The 20,109-nt window shown below is 44.0% G+C and overlaps 1 protein-coding gene across 1 annotated transcript in view; it reads left to right on the forward strand.

Moving 5' to 3' along the window:
* Positions 1–15,161, forward strand: part of GPC3 (glypican 3) — a 297,585-nt gene extending 282,424 nt beyond the window's left edge. The window contains exon 8 of the mRNA XM_048514801.1: positions 13,789–15,161. Coding sequence (XP_048370758.1) covers positions 13,789–13,958 — 170 coding nt within the window. The 3' untranslated portion in view covers positions 13,959–15,161. The remainder of the gene's footprint in view (positions 1–13,788) is intronic.
* Positions 15,162–20,109: the final 4,948 nt, after the last annotated feature.

The following is a 20,109-nucleotide window of genomic DNA, read 5'->3' on the forward strand; positions in this document are numbered from 1 at the left end:
TTATAGAAATTTTTTGATCTGGCTGCCCTCTTGGGAGTGAGTAAGCACAGCTGGTCAGGGCCAAGCTAGACCCAGGTGTGTTAGATTAAAAACAAAAATAAAAAGCCTGTGTTTTGTTTCCAAATAAGAAGTCCCAGACCATGCATAATAAAACGCTGCTTTCCTCCCATAGGAAAAGGTTGACTTTAGCCTTCCTGGTTGCATTTCCTTCCATAACTAGGCATCTTTGTTCACAAGTCCCCAACCTTGCAAATTTCTTTGTTAGTTCACACAGTTCTTAGATGCAAGAGATGTCACTTTGGTTTGCTATGAAAGGCTGACGTTAACAGTTATGCAGATGTGTATTAGAACTAGTCAAATGTCCATCCATTGTGGGGAAAACTCCCTCGTTGCTCTTTCTTACTTGATCTGGCCCCAAGACCAGAGGAGGAGTCCGGGGGGGCCATCTAAACAAACCACAAGGAATTTTTTTAAAAAAACTGAACTAATGATTATACAGATTTGTAAGCAGATGGCCATCTTTTTTGAGCACTCCTGTGTGTAAAAACAAATCTTAGCAAGAACAAAATTATTGCATCAGGGAAGGCTGAGCTTAAAATCCTTCTAGCAAAGGTGCTAGTTCCTATCTTGCAAAGTAGCTCAAGGGGAGATTCAAGAGATATATCTTCTTCCTGTCTGTCACATTTTTATCCCATTTTCTTTCAAGTTACTCAGGGCAGCATACATGATCTTCCCCTTTTCCATTTTATCCCAGCAACTCTGTGCAGTAGGTTTGGCTAAGAAAGAATGACCGGGGATAAAAGTCAACCAATGAACTTCATGGCTAAGTAGGGATTTGAACCTGCGTCTCATAGACCTAACTTGACACTTTAATCCCTGCATTACCTTGGCTTGACACCTACAATCTGGATTCTATTTTGCCACCTTATTCTGCTGCAAGTGTAGACCAGGCTTTGGTTCCAGCCAGGCTTAGGGTTGCCAACTCCCAGGTTGGGGCTGGAGATCTCCTGGAATTACAATTGATTTCCAGAATGCAGAAGTTAGTTCCCCAGGAGAAAATGGCTGCTTTGAAGGATGGGCAATTTGCCCTGCTGAAGTCCTTGCCCTCCCTGGACTCCACTTCCAAATCTCCAGGGATTTCCCAGCTCAGAGTTGACAACCCAACAGTAGTGCAACCACTTGCTTTGTGTATTTCCTTGTCTCTGTGGCACTGCAGAATTCTGCCTGGGCTTTCTGTAAACACACTAGCATGTAAATTTAAGAGAGAAACTGTCCTCCACCTTTGATCATAAGCAGGTATTTACTGTCAGCTTTGAAAACTCTTTTGAAAAGAAGAGTATAACTTCAAAATTTTTCTTCCTGGGGACTTCTTCTGGACCAGCTCTTATGCAAATTTCAGCGGGGCTTGAGAAGACCTTTTCAGACTGTTCCAGAGTTTCAGCACCCACGTCCGTCCCATTTCAAGACATAGTGTTTTTCTCTCCTCCCACACCCCCAAACTCCAACTCTTAAACATGCCACCTTGTCTGACATAAAGGGGCGCAAAATTAACTTTAATCTAGCAACACAATACACTTTGCAACTGTTACATGAAGCACCTCGCTCCGCCTCTTTTGTGCTATTCACGCTCACACCCCAGCTGATGTTCCACAATGCTCGGTACCTTGCACATTAACATACATAAATGAGCATTTTACAAGTGTCAGTCTTTTATGTTGCTGGCGGCGGCGGGGATATTTTAAAAGGGAGGGAGAAGAAATGTAAACAGAATGAAATTCTGAAGCAAGATCATTGATAGGACAGGGTTGAAGCGCCTCTTTTCATCCCCCTCGTAAGTCCATTACTTGCCCTAGCGAATATTTGAAGGCCCTTTTCATGCTGAGCCGGGGAGTTGAGCATGCTTTGCATTTTGGGGCTTTGTCTACGAATCGGGAAAACCAAAGTTATTTCTGCTTTAAAATAACAGGAGCCAAGGGAACAGCTAAGCTCTTTTCATTCACAGTCCCTTACATTATTTTACTGGACAAAGTTTGTGGTGGCTACAAAACAAGGGCATTCACAGGACCTAAGAGAAGGAATTTAGGTAAGAATGAAGCTGAGATTGTACCATACATAAAGGCTTTTTTTCCCCCCTGAAGGCCATTAAGAAATTCCAAATCGTGGGCCCTTCTGAATAGTGACATTAAAATTAGCCTTGCTAATTTCAGTAATTCAAGCTGATCACTGAGTTTACAAATCTACCCTGTAAGACATTCCCATAATTACAATCTGAATGTCTGCTTCAGTTAAGGTGAGTCTACTGAAAAAAAGGATATTAAAGGAAAGTTGCCGAGAAATATTCTGATCGAATCCTTGCAGCTTTTAAAAAAGCAGGCTCTTTAGTAAGAGATTTGTGGGTATCTTGCAGTGATCTGTAGGTGTTAGAACATGATTTTTGCTGTATTTTTCTCTTTATTAAAATACACACAAACACCTGGATGTGAGTACATTTGTATGTATTGCTTTCTTTCAACTTTGCATTTTCGTAGAATAACCTCAGAAGAAGAAACTTCTTATGGCAGTGTAATTATATTAGAAACATTATGGCCATGATCCAGCACAGGCTTAAGCTAGACAAGATGGTAAGAGATCCACTGTGGTTGAGGCATAACATTTAAAAGCACCTTACTTTCCTTCCTACTTAATGGTAAAATGTTAGTGAGAGAGACTGTCACAGATATCCATTGATTAGGTCTCTGCAAATCTCAAGAAGTCCTAAGAAGCCCCTTATATTTTCCCCATTTACAGTAGAACTGAAAATGCAACTTTTTGTCTCCATCTGCCCATCATCTTGTTAAGGTAGTTGCTTGACAAATGATCATGAGAGCCAGCATGGTGTGGTGATTAAGAGTGGTGGACACTTATCTGGAGAACCGGGTTTGATCCCCCACTCCTTCACATGAGCAGCAGACTATAATCTGGTGAACAAGGTTTGTTTCCCCACTCCTACACATAAAGCCTTCCAGGTGAACTTGGCCAGTCATAGTTCCTCAGAAGTCTCTCAGTCTCACCTACCTCACAAGGTGTCTGTTGTGGGGAGAGGAAGGGAAGACGTTTGTAAGCCCCTTTGAGAGTCCTTACTGGAGAGAAAGGCAGGGTGTAAATCCAAACTCTTCTTATCATGCAGGAGGGTGCAACTGTGTCACAGGCAGCATGAATTTATTTTACATCTTAAGCTGTCAGGCTTGCCCTTGGGGGACTGGTCTAGTAGGTGGGGCTGCTCCATGCCCCTTCCAGATATGTGTCAGAATTGGGCCAAGAGGCCCAAAAAGCAGGAGCAACAGGGCAACCTAAGAAAGCTTGAAGCATGGCTGACAACCAAGACTAGCATAAATCAGTTTCTGTGGGCACAGGAGGTCTCCCAATTCCAGGAATTCAGACTCAGAAATTAGGTAGCCAAGTATTTTTTTTCTTTGCTGTATTCTCTGCACATTGTGGAAGACTGAAAACTGAAATGTGTCTTGTTTCGTGCTCCTGGCTGACATTTTAAAGTGTGGCTCATACAGGAGAATCTGGAGTTTATAAAGTCTTTTGATGAGTGGTGTACAAAGAGCACTTCTTTGGGAATGGCTCTGCATTGCATGTACACATTTTGAAAGATGGATCAACAATGTGCTTGCAATTGCAGTGCCAACAATGTATAATGATGGCAAAAGGGGTGCTAAGGCAGATTGGATGTGGGCAACTTGGAGTCAACCCAGACAAAATGCTGAAACATCCGCAACCAGATCTCCTATTTGTACTTCTTTAGCAAATAACAGCTGCGGGTGGCACCAGTTCAGATGAGGACCATGGACTCTTCCTACCCTCCCCTGATTTGTTCCCAACCTTAAACAACCTCCCAAAGTTTCTGACTGCCTATGGGGAAAAACATGCAGGCAAATCTGTTTTGCTCCACAGGGCCAATAATCACTAGGCTTGGACAGGGTCTTTTCAGGTCAGGAAGATGATTTGAGGGAAGGTTGAAGCTGTCCTTGCTATGTGCCATGGTCCCAGTCTGGATTGAGGTTATGGTTAGGGGTTAGGGGATACCTGGAGATTTGAGGGTGGAACCTGGGGGAGGGCAGGGTTTATAGGATGGACTTCAGCAGGGTATAATGCCTAGAGTCCACCCTCCAATGCAGCCATTTTCTCCAGGGGAACGGATTGCCTGGAGAGGTCAGTTGTAATTCTGGGAGATCTGTAGGCCCTACGTGAAGGTTGGCAATCCTAATTGGAGTTTCTCCACATGCACACACTGCTATTTACAAAGAAGAAATGTGCTGAAGATGCAGTGTCTTCCTTGGTTTGACTTTCAGCCTGAGTAGAGCTAGAAAAGGAGTGCGTGTAAGCTCTCTTTAAAGTGTCCTGGCTGATAAGTATTTTTCAGACCCTGTTGAAATTGCTGTGATGTGATCCCAAACAGCAGTGCATAGGATCTGCTGCCTGATGAGGCCATCACATTTCGTTTCTAAAACTTTTGAAGCTCAAAGGGGGGCTCGAAAAGAGATGCAGAGCTTTGGATCGGAGGAAGGAGGGGTGACCAGCAGCATCACCTTGCAACTTCCTTGGCTGTGCTCTGGAACTTGGAGGAACAGCTTAGAGAAACCCACTCCTTTTCCTGGCATGAACCATGGTGAGGCATCTTTTCACAAATCCTCCCCACTTTATGAGCCAAGAGCAAATCAAAAGCAAGCCAAAAGTCTCCAAGGCATGGTGGATCCTAGGAACTCTAGGATGCTATAAGGTGCTATAAGGCTCCAGGTGCTGGATAGCCTCTATCCGACTTGATGGCACCCCCTTTTTGACCTCTAGTATCTCCATTGTAGCTGTTCCTTCTAGATTATGTTGAGCGGCAAGGAGAACCTGCAAAGTGCAGAGCACAGCCAGTTCTTGCATCAGGGAATGAAAGCATCTGTTGTGAAGGCTCGTGCTTGCTTTTCCAAAGCTTATTCCAAGGGCTGGTTGACTGGCTTAATGGAGGTCCCCTTGCCACATACTGTTCTGCCTCCATCATGGTTTAGGAAGTAGGGGGTCGTCCATCCACTAGGCAATGAGGTACTGAGAAAACATATTTTCCTCAGGGGGGCCAAGTGGGAGAAGGAGAGAGAGGAACTGAATACTCATCTGACAAAGCTCAGTAAAGTTTACACCACAATAAATGCTTTAAGGCTGTAAAGTGCCATGAGATGTTTATTTTTTTTTTATTTTGGCTGTTGCAAAGCTGGACAGCTACACTCCTGGAATTTATCTAGGAGCCAAACACTTTTGGCTTGACTTGATATAGAGAAGATGGCCTGGTGTGAACTGCCTGAGTTCAGCAAACCTTCTCAAACCCCATTGCATGGCTTTTGGAAGATGATTCAGTTCTTTTCTTAATCACCTGGTTCCTTCCATAATCACCTGATTCCAGAAGGTGGTGTTGGTACTGGCATCATTACAATGTTAAAAGAACTGTGTCATGCATAGGAATTAGTGGTCAGATGTCAAGTTGATGCAAGGGGTTGGGCAGTCCCCATGCAGCCTGCATGTACCTAAGCTTCAACCTGCTGAAATAGAGCCTTTCTTAGTGGAGTCTGTTTAGCCAGTTATGTCACATGATCTCTGCTGTGATAATGGCTCTCCTAGCTTAGCACAGGGATGGTTCTGGCACAGCCAAAGAGCACATCAGTAACTCTGTCCCCCAGTAAACAGCCATGGTGGGACAAGAGAGTAACAGGCCTGGTGCCTGCAGCTGGAGTCTCTGGTTTGGAACCCCCTTTGGGAACACATCCTGAAGCCAAGACGTTCACACCCATCACCCTCCACAGTTCTAGGAAAGTTATGGGTGTGCTGAGAGTCTTGCTAGTTGCTTTTTCAGCCTCTGGAACATATTTGTGCTGTTTGCAACCTAATTTCTGCTGTGCACATTCCATGAGTTGGCAACACCTTCTACCATCAACATAAGCAATACATAAAATCAAATAGAGAAGGGCTTTAGCTGTTTATCTTTTCTGTAGGTTTGTTGATTTCCAGTGGGTGAATTTGCAGATGTTTGCATTCCTCAGCTCACAAGGTGATCTGCCTGTGAGTGGTGCAGGTATATAATGTTGTACTGTCTTTATCAGTCTGGATGATTGCTTGATCCCTTTGACAAACATGCACACAGAAGTGCTATCTGTGTCCTCCTAATGGGCATCAGTTTTCCAAGGCCTCTGATAAAGGGACTTTCTGCTGCCAGAAAAGTTCAGTCTGTTGCATTTTATCCACTGTTTTCCTCCATGGAGTTGAAGGTAGTATGCATGATTCTTCCCTCTCCTCTTCAGCTTCCCAACTAGCCCAATTAATGTCATGACTAAATAAACATTAGAACCTGATTTTTTTTCCATTACAAGACTGACATTTTTACCATACTAGATCTCCTTTAATGCCAGAGACTTGGCAATAATATAAATATGCATCCAATGGCTTAAACCATGCACAGCATGGGTAGTTTTATCCACAATGTATATCCACACAATTTCATAAACAATGATTTATGTGTTGTAATTTTGACAACTTTGTATATTTACAATTTGTATTTAAATAAGTACAGTTTTGTATAAAGTGCATTTACAATTGATATTAGAGTAAGTACACTCATGTACAAAATAATTCTTCATATATGAGTTATTGCTTCAAAATAAACACACAAGGTGGGGCTCGTTAACCTCCGGTAATGGTTAACCTCGTAATGCCTTCTTAGGCCCCTCTATTTTAAATGAACTAAATTCTACTGTAATCACAAATTCCCCTGCCAGGAACTGACAGTGACATAGTGCCAAGGGGGGGGGGGGATGCACCAGGTCTGTGCTGGTGCAGGAGTGTGGCAGATGCCAGAGGCATAGCAAGGGGGGAAAGCACCTGGTGCACTGGTGCATCCTCTGCCCCCGCCACGCCCCAGAACATCCCCACCACGCCCCCGGAATGGCCCCTGCCAAGCCGTGCCCCCATGCCCCATGCGTCGCGCACACACACCCGGCCCCCTTGAAACTATGCTTCTGGCAGGGGCGCAGGCGTACCCTGGGCACAGTTCCCCCTCGCTTTGGCCCTGGGGACTGAATATTGCATGTGTGTGTAAAGTGCCATGAAGTCACTGCTAACTTATGGCAACCCTGTAGGGTTTTCAAGGCATGAGACTGACAGGTGGTTTGCCATTGTCTTCCTCTGCATAGCAACCCTGGAATTCCTTGATTATCTCCAATCCAAATACTAACCAGGGATAACCATGCTTCGAGGTCTGATGAGATTGGGCTATCCCAGGTCATCCTGCTCAAGTTCTATACCTCAACAATGATCCTCCCTGCGAAATCCTCTATGTAGGAGTATCTGAACTACAATTCCAGGCCTCCTTACTATCACTAATTTATCATGCTACAGTTTATCTTCTCCCCTCAATGTTCTCCAAAGACCTAGATTCCTGAATTGAAGACTCTGTCTCTTTCCCCATACTTCATCCCAAAAGGTGTTGTGTTGTATTCTCAGTGGTCCATGTTGCTAGACAGTTCGCTTCTGTAAAAATGAGTGGTTTGCATTAATTTGATGGAGGAAGGTGAAGTGTCTGCAGTTAGTGGCATTTTCAATGGAGAAAACTTGTCCCCAGTCTTTCAGTGGGGGTGGGATTCAGGCCAGAATTCATTGCCTTTGATTGCAGCCCTGCCTACAACCTTCCCGAAAGAACTTCACATTGCACTGAATATGTTCTGGAGATGGTATCAAAAGTCTCTCTAGAGTTGCTAGTTCTGCTGTTGTGCCCGTAACTTACCAAGTTACATCTTAGGTTACAACGGCTGCTTCTCTCATTCCCCCCTGTGGGTGAGACAGGGAGAAAGGATCTATCACTTTCTCACAGTGTTCAAGAGTAACGCCCCTTAAATTGGTGTGGGGAGAGGCAGAACCACAAAAATGCTCGTATGCTTAGCAAGTGCCTTAGATGCTCAGCCGTAATGTGACTTGACATGCAGGATAATTGCAACTGGCACACAGCTTTGCTTACACCCTGCTTGGGGGCCGCACCCTCCACTGGCCTATTAGGTAAGGAAGGAGGTGGCAGCTGGAGGGCCTCCTTGAGTCCAAGGCTAGGTGGGTGCAATTGGTTTCCTGAAGGTATAAAGACCACCTTGTCTGCAAATGGTCCCTGCCATAGACATGAGTGTGCATGTCAGGCTGAAGAGTGCAAGTACAACAAAAGCAGTCACCATGGGATGAAAGTGTGTGTGGCCAGAGACAGGTGGCAGTCCGAGATGTGCATTGTAGAGTCCTGACCAGTTCTCCCTTCCTGTGCCTCTCTTCCTAGCCACAGACCTAGGGCTGCAAAGGCATAGCTGCAGTAGTGATGCAGAGGGAGGGGACCAGGGAGAGAGCTGGAATGTCAGAGGAGGAGAGGAGGATGCACACAGCAATATATGAAGCCGCCTTGCAGTGATTCAGACCATTAGTCCATCAAGTTCAGTCTTGTCTACTCAGATGGACAGCAGCTGTCCAAAGTCTCAGGCAGAGGTCCTTCACATCACCTCCAACCTGATTGTTCTAGCTGGAGATGCTGGGAATTGAACCTGGGACTTTTTGCATGCCAAACAGAGGCTCTGTCACCTTGATGAATGATGGTGGGAAGAACTATCAAGTTGCAGCTCTCTTAGGGTTATCATGCACAGGTTTCAAGGCAAGAGACAAACAGGTGGCCTGCCATCGTCTGCCTCTGTGTAGTGACCACAGTCTTCTTTAGTGAGCTCCCATCCAAATACCAACCCTGCTTAAATTCTGAAAGCTGATTAGCTTGGCTATGCAGGTCAGGACAAAAATTGTGCTGCCAAGTCACAGTCAACTTATGACGACCTCTCATGGGGTTGTCAGGACAAGTGATGAGCAGTATTGGTTTGCCATTGACATCTGCATAGCATTCCTGGTCTTTCTTGGTACTCTTTCCAAATACTAAACATGGCCAACCCTGTTTCGCTTCTAAGCTCTAAGGAGCTTGAACTAGTCTGAGCTATTCAGGCTGCTGCAGGTAGCAATGGGGATTCCTTTGCATGGGAATATGCTTCTTTGATTCCTTCTTTCCTTCCAAGGAGATCCGAGTGGCATTTTAGCCTCACCACAGACCTGGAAGGAAGGCTACATGTAGAAATAGTAGTTTGCCCAGGACTAGCCACCCAAAAGTTGACAGCCGGATGGGATTTTGAACCTGGACTTCCTTTTGTCCTATTCACCACTCTCTGCTGCTTTTTATGATTCAAGAGATCTTGAATGGTAACTGGAAAATGTATTGAGATGCAGTTCTCACAGTTTGGGGTTGAGACCAGAGACTGGTCATTGACAGTGCTGAGCTAGATTAATAGCTATGCTGAAACACAGCAGAAAACACTTATTGGCAAACTGAAGAGCCATGTTGGAAGGAGGGGCCAAGGAAGGGATCATCGGGCCAGCTATTTGCCTTCAGGCTTCTGAGACCTTTTTGTTAAAAGTTAAGAGTTTCTGGTCCTCATTTTTGTTAAAATAATGTTTCAAGCCCAGGAGAGGTCTGTGGAGGGCCTCTGCAATGGTTGGCATGATAGCAGTTAAGGCTGTGTTGTATAACACAGCTCCTGTTGCTGTCGATGCATTCATCTCTTACTATCCCAGCTCGTGACCAGTAGTTCATAAACCTAAATTTTAGTAACTAGAATCAATCAAATAAAGTAAGTAAGGTTGCCTTATTTTCAAAGGTGCTTTCCAAAGATTGCTAAGAGTTGCTAAAAAGTCTTCTAAAGTGCAGAATTCCTTGTTCAGCCTTTCAAATATCGTATGGAAATAGTCAGCATTAATGTTCCCATTTCACAGGTAGAAACACTGAGCCCACTACAAACCACTTTGCTGAGTAACATTTTCTCTGGCTACCAGGTATTGCTACCTTGGGTCAAAACTCAATACTTTGTTCGGCAGTTCACACTAGTTTTTTCCTATCCTATTGGAAGCAGTACAGTTTTATACCCTTCCCGAGTTGATTTGACATGCTGCTGTGCCCACCTGCTGGTGGATATACCCATCTTCTGTACCACTATTGGCAGGCACTGTCTCATGACCAGTCTCACTGCCACATAACTAAACTAGTGATGTTCCTCCATTGATGTGGCATCATCTCACAGGGCACCAACACATGAAAGAGGCACCGGTATTGCTCAGCTGAACCATCTGCTGGAGTTTGCTTGGCGGCCTTCTTCAGAGGGCCCGGATGCTTGGCAGCACGCGGGCATTCTGTGACTTTGGCATTCAGCAATCCCTTTTTCTAGCTTCTCCAGTGGCTGGCTGGCTGCCAGCTCAGCATTGCATTGTAGTCTTTGATGTTGTGTTTTCCTTTTGCTTGCAAGGTATGATTTCTGTTTGCTTGGAGTCCTTTTATGGTGGTAAAAACTGGGTCCCAACAAAGGCAAAGGGATGCCAGGCATAGATATACTTTTGGTACTTGTGAATGAGCCAGGGTGCCAAAACATATCCACTTGGCTTTTTCCCCAAAAAAACATTTGAGCTGCAATGCAATTTATTATGCCAGTCTGAAAGCAGCCCCTGCCCAAGGTTGGCTTGACTTTAGCTGTCCTTGGAGAAGGTTCCAAAAATGAAATAGGTTTGGAAAGAATGGTTGGTAATGACTTGTACCTGAAAAACTTGCGCTGAGATGAGACGCATAATTTGAATTGCACTCCTGCATGTGGAATGTCATCCTCCCCACATACACCCTCTACCTCCAGTTTGTTGACAGGGAAAGCACATATTTGAGAGTTTACAGCTGTTGGTTGGTGTCATTCCTGCTGCAAGTTGAAGCAGGACCAGAAGATGTTCGTTTGATGTACTACCAGCAAAAGAAATGAAACGCACACGCACACACACACACATGCACACACACACGCACGCACGCGCACACACACACACACACACACGGAGCTTAGATTAGAAGGGAGCTTTTGTTACAGAAAGATACAGTGGGAGAATGTGTGTGTGTGGTGCTTTCACAAAAAAGTGTGTGTGCTAATGGGGCCCCTCCCTTTTTGTAATGCCTCTTGCTGGGGGGGGGGGACATTCTGAAATGCCAACAGAGCTAATGATTGACTGTTATTGTAAACGGATTCTCTAATCTGTAGTACAAAGGATGAGAAGAGTGTAAGAGAAGAGGGGGATGGAGGATGTAATTAGCACAGATTGTTGAAAAGACCCCCTGGATATTGCTGTCCTGATTCAACATAGGAGCAGGTTTTTGGGATGCTGCCTTGAAGTGGGGAGGGGAAAAACCACTCTTGGCAAGGCCAAAGGATCTTGTTGAAAACTGGCTTTGTGGCTGGAATGTTTGTGGGGGGGCTTGGGGGGGGGGACATTGTGACTCACATTTGACTGTACAGGGTTTGCAAGCCACAACCTGGTCCTTGCTCTTCAGCACAAATGGGCTGTTGTGATCATAATTTACACAATCCTGTTCACAGATGGGAGCTCCCAAAAGAAAGCCTTTTGGGGCTTTTTTGGCTGCTGTGGAAGACAGGGTGAATTTTGCTGGTGTTGAAGACAGGGTGAATTCTAAATGTTCTATAATATGTTCTTTTCTCCCTCATGCCAGACTTTTCCTTAAGGAAACTCTAGAGAGTATAAAATATCTACATCTTACAGATTGGGTGGTGTTTACCAGGTACCTATGACCTGGACTAAAGAACCATCTAGGTTGCCATGGGATGGGTCCTTAAGTTTTCTCTCAGGGCAGAAAGTTTACTCTGTTCAAGGCAAGGAAGAGGCTGGCAGAGTCATTCTGAACATCACTGGAAATATGCATTCCCTTGGTTCATAATACCCTAAAAACAAACGGAGCAGATTTAAAGCACTCACTTGTGAAAACTTGAGCAATTTGAAAGCAGTCCCATAATTTTGGGTTGGATACATTTTACTGATGGTGGCACTTTTCTCTGGGACAAGAGACTTTTCTCCTCTTACAAGAAGTCTCTTGTGACAGAGGAAGGTTTCTTACACTGGGGAAAATACAGCATTGTCTGTAGGTTCCAGCCCCTACCACCCCCTATACATATCACCTCCTGAGGACATCCTACCATACATGTGGAGCAGATCTTAGAACTCCCAATTCAAACACTTGGTTTTTATTATTATTATTATTGTGTTGGTGGAAGATCTAATTGCCCTTTGTAAAGGTTACTTTTCTTTGACAAACATAATCTTTTTAATGCCATTAAAAATTAGATCTTTACCAAATGTCATAACCCAGTCTTTCTCCCCAGTGGGGACCCCAAGCGGCATTGTTCTTGTGTCCTCCCTTTTATTCTGTGATACAGATGTGGCTGAGAGTGTGTCACCCAGCAGCCCTCCCAGGTGTAGTGGTTAAGAGCAGTGGACTCTAATCTGGAAAACTGGGTTAGATTCCCCACTCCTCCACATAAGTGGTGGATTCTTATCTGATGAACTAGATTTGTTTCTGCACTCCTACATTCCTGCTGGGTGACCTTGGGCTAGTCACAGTTCTTGGAACTCTCTCAGCCCCACCTATCTCAGAAGGTGTCTGTTGTGGGGAGAGGAAGGGAAAGGAGTTTGTAAGCCACTTTGAGACTCCTTACAGGAAAGAAAAGTGAAGTGTAAACCCAAACTCTTCAGCCAATTATACACTGGCATTGTGCCCCTCAGCAAGCATATGTTTCCTGTGGGGCAGAGGTTGTTGTACTGATACCATAAGAGTTGCATTGCCAGGGATCCTGGGCACCCCACAGTTTGCTTTTTTAATTACATGTTACATGTTGCCTATCATGAAATAACTTGGTCCAGGATGTTCCAATTCCTTTCATTTTTGGCACCCCAAGTTCCATCATGATTTTATGCCTGCCCAGGGACCCTTAGCTTCCACTGCAAATAGCTCCATGGGGGAGGGGGGAGTTGTCTCACCTGGTCCAGGATATTCACATGTCTTTCAGTTTTGACCTTGGAACTCCCACAGTCATCCTGAAGCTGGCGGCAAATTTTGAGTCTCCTAGTTTTATTATCTGATTAGGTACGCCTGCCATAAATAGACAGCTGACAGGCCGATTCTTTTATTACTTATAGATTCATGGTAACAGCAACCATGGTGATTTCTTTTGTTATGATATTTGATTTGGAACAGGGTCATATGGGAGGGGTGGGTGGAACCTTTATCCTGAGGCCCATGGTGGTTCTTTGCAGCCCTGCACCTCATTCAATCACAACCATTCCCGTGTGGAATCCACGATTGCCATTTTCAGAAATGGCCTGAGAGAATTCTTTATTTACTTGCCCTGCCTCATTCAGGTTAAAGAGGCTACAGGGAATTTCTTCCATGGCTTGGTTATGAGTTTCTTGGAAGTATCTGACTAGCCATTGTGGGGAAAAGGTATATTTGTTGAGGGTAAGTCAATCCATGGCTATTAGCCATGCTGGCTAAATGGAACGTCCATGTTCAGAGGTAGTAGGCCTTCAAATGGCAGTTAGTGGGGACAGCCAATGGAGTGAGTGGAATTGTTGGTGCTCTTCGCAACTCCCAGAAACATCAGGATGGCTACTTTTTAAATAGCTGGATTCTTTTTCTGATCCAGGGGCAGAGGGATGTTCTTGTGATGTTCTTGTGCAAAGGCCCCCCCAAATCCTGGATTGAGCATTACTCCTCATTGAAAACCTTTCTCTAAAATAGTATGTCCATGAAACTGAGGGACACTGAAACTGAGGCACACTGGAAAGGATTGTGTGCTTTCTTGACTGTCTGTTTTTCTTTCTTTCCAGAACTGGCATATGATATGGACACAGATGACATTCCTTCAAACAAACAGCTCTTGAATCAGCAAAGCAAAGAGGTCTCATCGATTCACAACTTTGGATCGCTCAGTGCAATTCCAAATCTTGATCTGTTGGCTGTTGTCCTAACAGCCGTGTTTCTCCTGTTGGTCGAGTGACTTTTTTAAGCAAAAGAGAGCCTGAATAAACGGACCAGCTTGAATCCATGAAGCTTCATCCTGAAACAAATCACCACAAACTCTCTTCTTCCTCTCCAGGCATGTGGAGTGGGCATCCTCAAATAAGTTTATTTTAAAAACGAAAATAGACTGGTGTCTTTTTAAATGATGATAATTAACCACGAGGAACTCATTTTAGACTTGGCAAACAAGGAACAGCTCTTTTTTGTTTTGAAGAAAGCTTATTTAATTAAGAGAGTGTTAATATTGAATTTGCATCTTAAACGTGTTTGTGCAGACCAAACATTTTTTTCCCCACTACTGATTAACTCAGCAGCAACATTCTGCGTTTTGGGTAATTGGCAATGGTGGAGGTGAAATTGGATTTGCACATCCATATCTAACTTGTGGGATGTTACCAGTAACCTAGCTGATACTGAGATTAGCTGGGCATGTTGCCTGGAAGTCTTCACTGGGAGTATGGAAAGCGCAGCCATTCTCAAATACTAATGACCCTCCCTGGGGATTAAATGTAGTTTTCATTTTTATTTTTTGGTCCTGGGGCTGGACCCTGGCTCAGTGTGATCAGTATGAGTAGCAAACCTGGCAGTGGTTAGGTGACCTGCAATAAGGAACTTAAGACCAGAAGATGGTTATTTATAAACTACATATACAAAAATTTGGGTTAGGAGATGCTTCTCTTCATTTGTAACCCTGCACAGAGAGCCACTGAATGATAGAATTCCCAAGTTCCTGGATGCAGTCCATGAAGAAGTGGATGGAGCTAATGGCTGAACTGCTGGGCCTTTTTAAGGCTGACATGAGGAGTGGCAGAAAAAGAGACTGGCTATTCCAAAATGGCTTTTGAAGTATCAGGAAGATGTTCCAGAGAATGAGAGCAGCAAGCATGTAGCTTTTAATAAATCTTGTTTTTTTAAAAAAAACAACAACACCTGTTTAATAAGATCTCCTCTTTTTCAGAAATATATTCAAAGATTCTGCTTGAGTATGATGATGGAAATCTCTCCAAAATATATTTCGAAGGTGCACTACATTGGATTAAAATTTGCTATAAAACTATGGCGGTTCAAGGGCGAGGGGGGCGGGTTACAAGGGAAATGAGTTTCATCATGTTTTCACAGCCTTCAAACTTCTGTCTTGAGCTCTATTTGTCCACAATAGCATTAAAGAAGTTTTATAGTTCTTCCTTGATTAGCAACTGCTTTCCAGAGTTTGAAGCAAAGGTCACTTGAATCCTTTAGGTGTTCCTGGGACCTCTTGCATCCAAAGCAGGTGCTGTGCCTCTGGTGGTGGGGAACCAAGGAATTAGTTCCTTTGTATAGCTTCATCAATGACCCTGGCATTTGAGAGTTTAACCTGAATGAGAAAGGCTTAAGAGTGTATGCCACCTGGATCAGGTGCATGAGTACTGGCATAAAGCTGAAGGATGATAGAGCAAGGCACCAGACAGTAGAAACTTAAAAAAAAATGTATGAATCTGTGAACTCACAGGATCCTGTAAAAAGAGGTGGAGGCAATTCCTAATTTTGAATCAAACAAGATATTTAGGCTCATTAGCTATTTAACTGACATTATCATCAATAAATATGCTTAGGAGCCCATCTGTTCTGGATTGAAGAAAAGGACCTTTGTCCGTATGTTATGGGGAAAGATTGCAATTTATGAACAAGGAGCGGAAAGCACTTTATACTTGCTCCAGTGGGTTTTGTGAGAGCACAACCCTGTTCTCAGCCATTGCTGTGCTGACTGGCGTAGTGCTTACCACTTTTTAAAGATTAATACCCTGCAATCTGTAACAAAGATGTATTTTGGTTTGAGCAATTCTACCCAGGGCCCTATAAGAAAGGGGGTGGATGGGAGGTATCATACTTTGGGAGGGTGTGACTTTTAACTAGCAATAACGGTGTGGACAATTTTTCCCTTGCAGAGAGGAATTGCTGAAACAAAACAGAAAAAGAACCTATCTGTGTGTGGTTGAGAAGAATCAAAGAAAGAAAGAAAAATAAAATGCTTCAGCAAGGAGAAATTTAAAGAATTCTTGGCTTTCAAAACAAGCCAGTGAGGCACCTGAAGGGATTGCAAAGAATTCTCCTTGGGTCTGAATCTTTAATATGTCTGAACAGTTATTAAATTCCGGAAAGCATGAACTTTCTGGAAAGCATGAACTAATGATTAAGAGCTACCATACATGTGCAGAGTGTCTTTCCCATGCTAAGCAAAAGGGGAAGGTACACACTAAAGTGAAAATGAAGAAAACTTGTACCCAACAGGCTACAATGATGACTTCAAAAAATTAGTTCTCCCACTGGAGTAGCAATTTACTTATGCTACTCCAGTGGGAGAACTAATTTTTGAAGTCATCATTGTAGCCTGTTGGGTACAAGTTTTCTTCATTTTCACTTGAGTGTCTTTCCCATAGCATGAGTGACTACGCATCTGGAATGAGGAGGTGTTCTTTTCTGTGCTGTTTGATTGCAAGTACAGTAAAAGTCTCCAGTTCTTTCTCTTGGAGTGAATATCAGCAATAAATCTGCTCACATATTCTAGTTCTCTGGCCAGTGGGGTGGCACTTGTGGAACATATTTGAAGCGACTTCTTAATTTGTTTATTTATTTAAAATATTTCTACACTGCCGCTTCACAGTCCTGCTTGAGGAGGAAGCTTGAAATTTAAAACCACCATATTTTTAGGCTGCTCGTATTCACAGACTGACTGTTCCACATGACTTTTGTTGGTCTCTATACGTAAACCCTCACCCTGAATCCTGGGGTTTGTATCAGGAATTTAATTGCTGTTTAGCACTTCATGGCCCCTTCCTCTGTGCCATCCACATGTGAATTAGTTGCAGAGGCAAATGCAACCATAAGGTCAATTCAAAGGCACATCAGGTTCAGCGCTCTGTTCACACCGTGGCCAACGAGCTGCTTCCAGGAATCCTACAAGCAGAACTGAAGAGCCAGAAAGATGGGCAATACTTAACTGCTTGAATCAGGATGGAAGAATGATTAAATAATCATCTGCACAGACAGGGACTGCAGCTTCTACACACAGTTGCCATTGAGTGTACCCAGTCTTGGCTTCCAAGAGAACTTCCAACAGGATCACAATAGCAACAAACACTGGCAAGGGTACTTTGTCACCTTTTCTGGCCTATTTGATTAACTGGTGGGTGGGTGGTTTGGTTTGGTTTGGTTTGGTTTAATACCCTGCCCTCCCGGACCTATGCCTGGCTCAGGGCGGCTTACATAAATTTACATGACACTATACAGAGTAAAATTAGCTAACCACAGATGGGCCCCTGCCCCAAAGAGCTTGCAATCTAAACTTCAGCTATTAGAAGGGAAGGGACAAAGGGGGATGGGGTGACTTGAACACACATCTGCTGCACCCTGAAGCATTTTGTTGTCTGGGCAGTTAACCTAAGTTGCTTCCATTGTGTTAAAATGGTCTCACCCAGAAGGATCTATTCTCTAGCAGCCTTGTGCATAAAAGCTGCTAAAGAAAATTGTCCCCTGTCTTAAGGGAAAGGTCAGAGAGGGCCACTGTTTCTGCTTGTCTGCTTCCCTTGTGCCCACTTTTTGCTGGCATGGAATTTGAACCCTAGAAGCAGGAACATGGTCCAAAATACATTCGGGGGGGGGGGGGCTTCTCTTGTTAGCTGCAAGAGGCCAATAGAGTCAATATCTCTCATGGAAGCAGACAGCCATCAATACATGTGGTGGCACTGGATTTCATGGGTGATAATATACTGCTTTGACTTTAGATTTATTGGCAATCCGTTTCCTTGGATAACCCATTCATCTTTCTGTGAGAGAATAATTTCTTCCCATTATCAATAAGTGACCTTGACAGCATGGAGTGCCTACCAGTAAAACAGCAAAATGAGTCCAGTCACATCCGAGGTTGGGGTTTCTGCTTGCTTAGGGGCTTCCTTTATGCAGAAAAATATTTGTAAGTGAACAAAGAAGAGAGAGCACAAACCAATCCCTCTGCAGTCACCCATGCAGCATAAGAAAAGAAAGTTTAAGATCCTTTGCCCCTCCATAGGATCGCTGAGATTTAGGACTAGACCAGGCATTTCCTGCTCATCTTGCCCCAAGCTTCAGCAGCTGGAACACTTGGGCAATAATGGGTGACGGCTGAGCTGAATGGGAAGCTATTCAAGTAGCCCCCAAACTCAAAACAGGGTGGTGATGTCATGGAGGAGGTCCTAATTTAATTGTCCACCCCACCCCCCACCTCCATGATTCTTCATGGGCCAACAAAGTATAACTTTACGGTAATTAGTTTAATCCCCAAAAGGGCGACTCACAATTGGACTGAAGTCTACTGAATGAAGCTTACAAGAAAGTATTCTTATTTTTAAAAACAAACATAAAAGCACTGTCTGGATTTACAACTGATCTCCAAATGATAAAGATCAGTTTCCCTGGAGAAAACGGCAGCTTCGAGAGGCTGGACTATATGGCATTATTCATCTCTCTGATAAGCTTGCCCCACCCCCAACTCTGCTCTCCATTGGCCCTACCTCCAATCTCCAGGAATTTTAGGGGCACTGCCCTCTGGGTAAGAACCATGGTGCAGGTGGGCTTTTTTGTACAGTGATAATCAGAGAAGTGGTTAGTTCTACTGTTTTAATTGATGTCAGTAACAGGTTATAGAATCAGTGCAGCCTCCAGGGTCTGACAAGCACCGAGTACTCTTTTACATTGTTTCTTGCTAGCTTTGGCTTCCTGAAATCTCTTCAACTGCTGATACTACACACTTCCTTCTTATATTTCCTGAAAATTGGATAACAGGCAGCAGCAGTGGAAAAAGTGGAGGAAACATCTTTGTGAGCCTTGTTGTCTTTTCCCCATAGTTTTCTGGGTAATTACTGATGCTTTTTGTGAGAGGAGATGTTATTGATTGGTACAAGCAGTAAAGGAGCTGGAGCACACTGACTAAAATTAAGGACCATCCCCCCCAAAATGTCAGAGGTTTGGTGGATTACTGGCAAAAAGTCTTGTATGTGAACATCAAGGTCTGTGTTCCTTCAGTGTCATCCTATATTAAAAATATACAGTGTTGCCAAGTGGGAAAATAAACACTGAGTGAACACAAACCAGAGGGGCTCTTTTAATTGCAGAAGTTAAGGAGAGTGGCAGTTGTGTACATTCCTCCAAAAAAGAGGGATTAAGGGACACAACCTTTTTTTGGGTGCAACATGAGTTTGCTGTGCATTTGCAAGCAACTTGGCAATCTCAGACCCTGGCCAAATATATTTGTGGCCCAAATGTTTCATGTCTGTTATTGGACAGTCCCTATTCTGCTCTATACCCTGTGAGTGACACCATAAAGTATTTTCATCTGGATTGCATCTGTAAACATTCCAGACGTTCCTAGACTAATTTGAACTTTCTGGTGAATATGTCCCAGTATGATGATGACTGTATAGGAGAAAATCACAGAAGCAGATGAGTAAGTTCAGAATTGAAAAATCCACTCTCGTCAGAGACAAGACGGCTGCTGTTTGTTTTTTGGGTTGTTGGGTTTTTTTTAAAACCAAATGTAGTTCTAATTCCAAATTGCAGCAGCAGGGAAATAGATGTTTTGCAGTTACAGTTTGTACAGTCATTTAATGGGACAGGCCAGACACCAGACTCACTTGTGTTGATGCCTGGCAGTCCCCCTCATGTGCTGTCTGGACTGTGTGCAGGTATTTATTGGGACTGAACTCATAACTGCCATTCTGAGGGGTTCCTCTGTCCCTTTGCTCCAATATGGTGTTCATCTTTCTGCTACCAGTAGTGGCAGCTGGCTACCCTGGAACTTGGGCCCGGCGTCGTGGGTTGATGGAACCTGCCACAGAACTCTTGGCTATGGACTCAAAAGCTTGGAACTGGTCTGCTTGGAATCTAACTAACAATCCTGCCCCCTTTGCCTTGCTCTAATTGCCGTACGATATGCACCTCAGTTGGTGCCATAAGTACCAGACTCAAACATGCAAGACATTTTTGACATATGAGCTATCATCTCTCTCCCTCAGTGAACCAGATTGCCTGATCTCGGGCACGATCAGGCAAAATTCTTCTTTGTCCATTAGACCCAACAGTCCCTTCTGAGCTAGTTCTCCAGCAAATTACTGGTG

Source organism: Sphaerodactylus townsendi, linkage group LG13 (genome assembly GCF_021028975.2).
Source record: "Sphaerodactylus townsendi isolate TG3544 linkage group LG13, MPM_Stown_v2.3, whole genome shotgun sequence".
Lineage (NCBI taxonomy): Eukaryota > Metazoa > Chordata > Lepidosauria > Squamata > Sphaerodactylidae > Sphaerodactylus > Sphaerodactylus townsendi.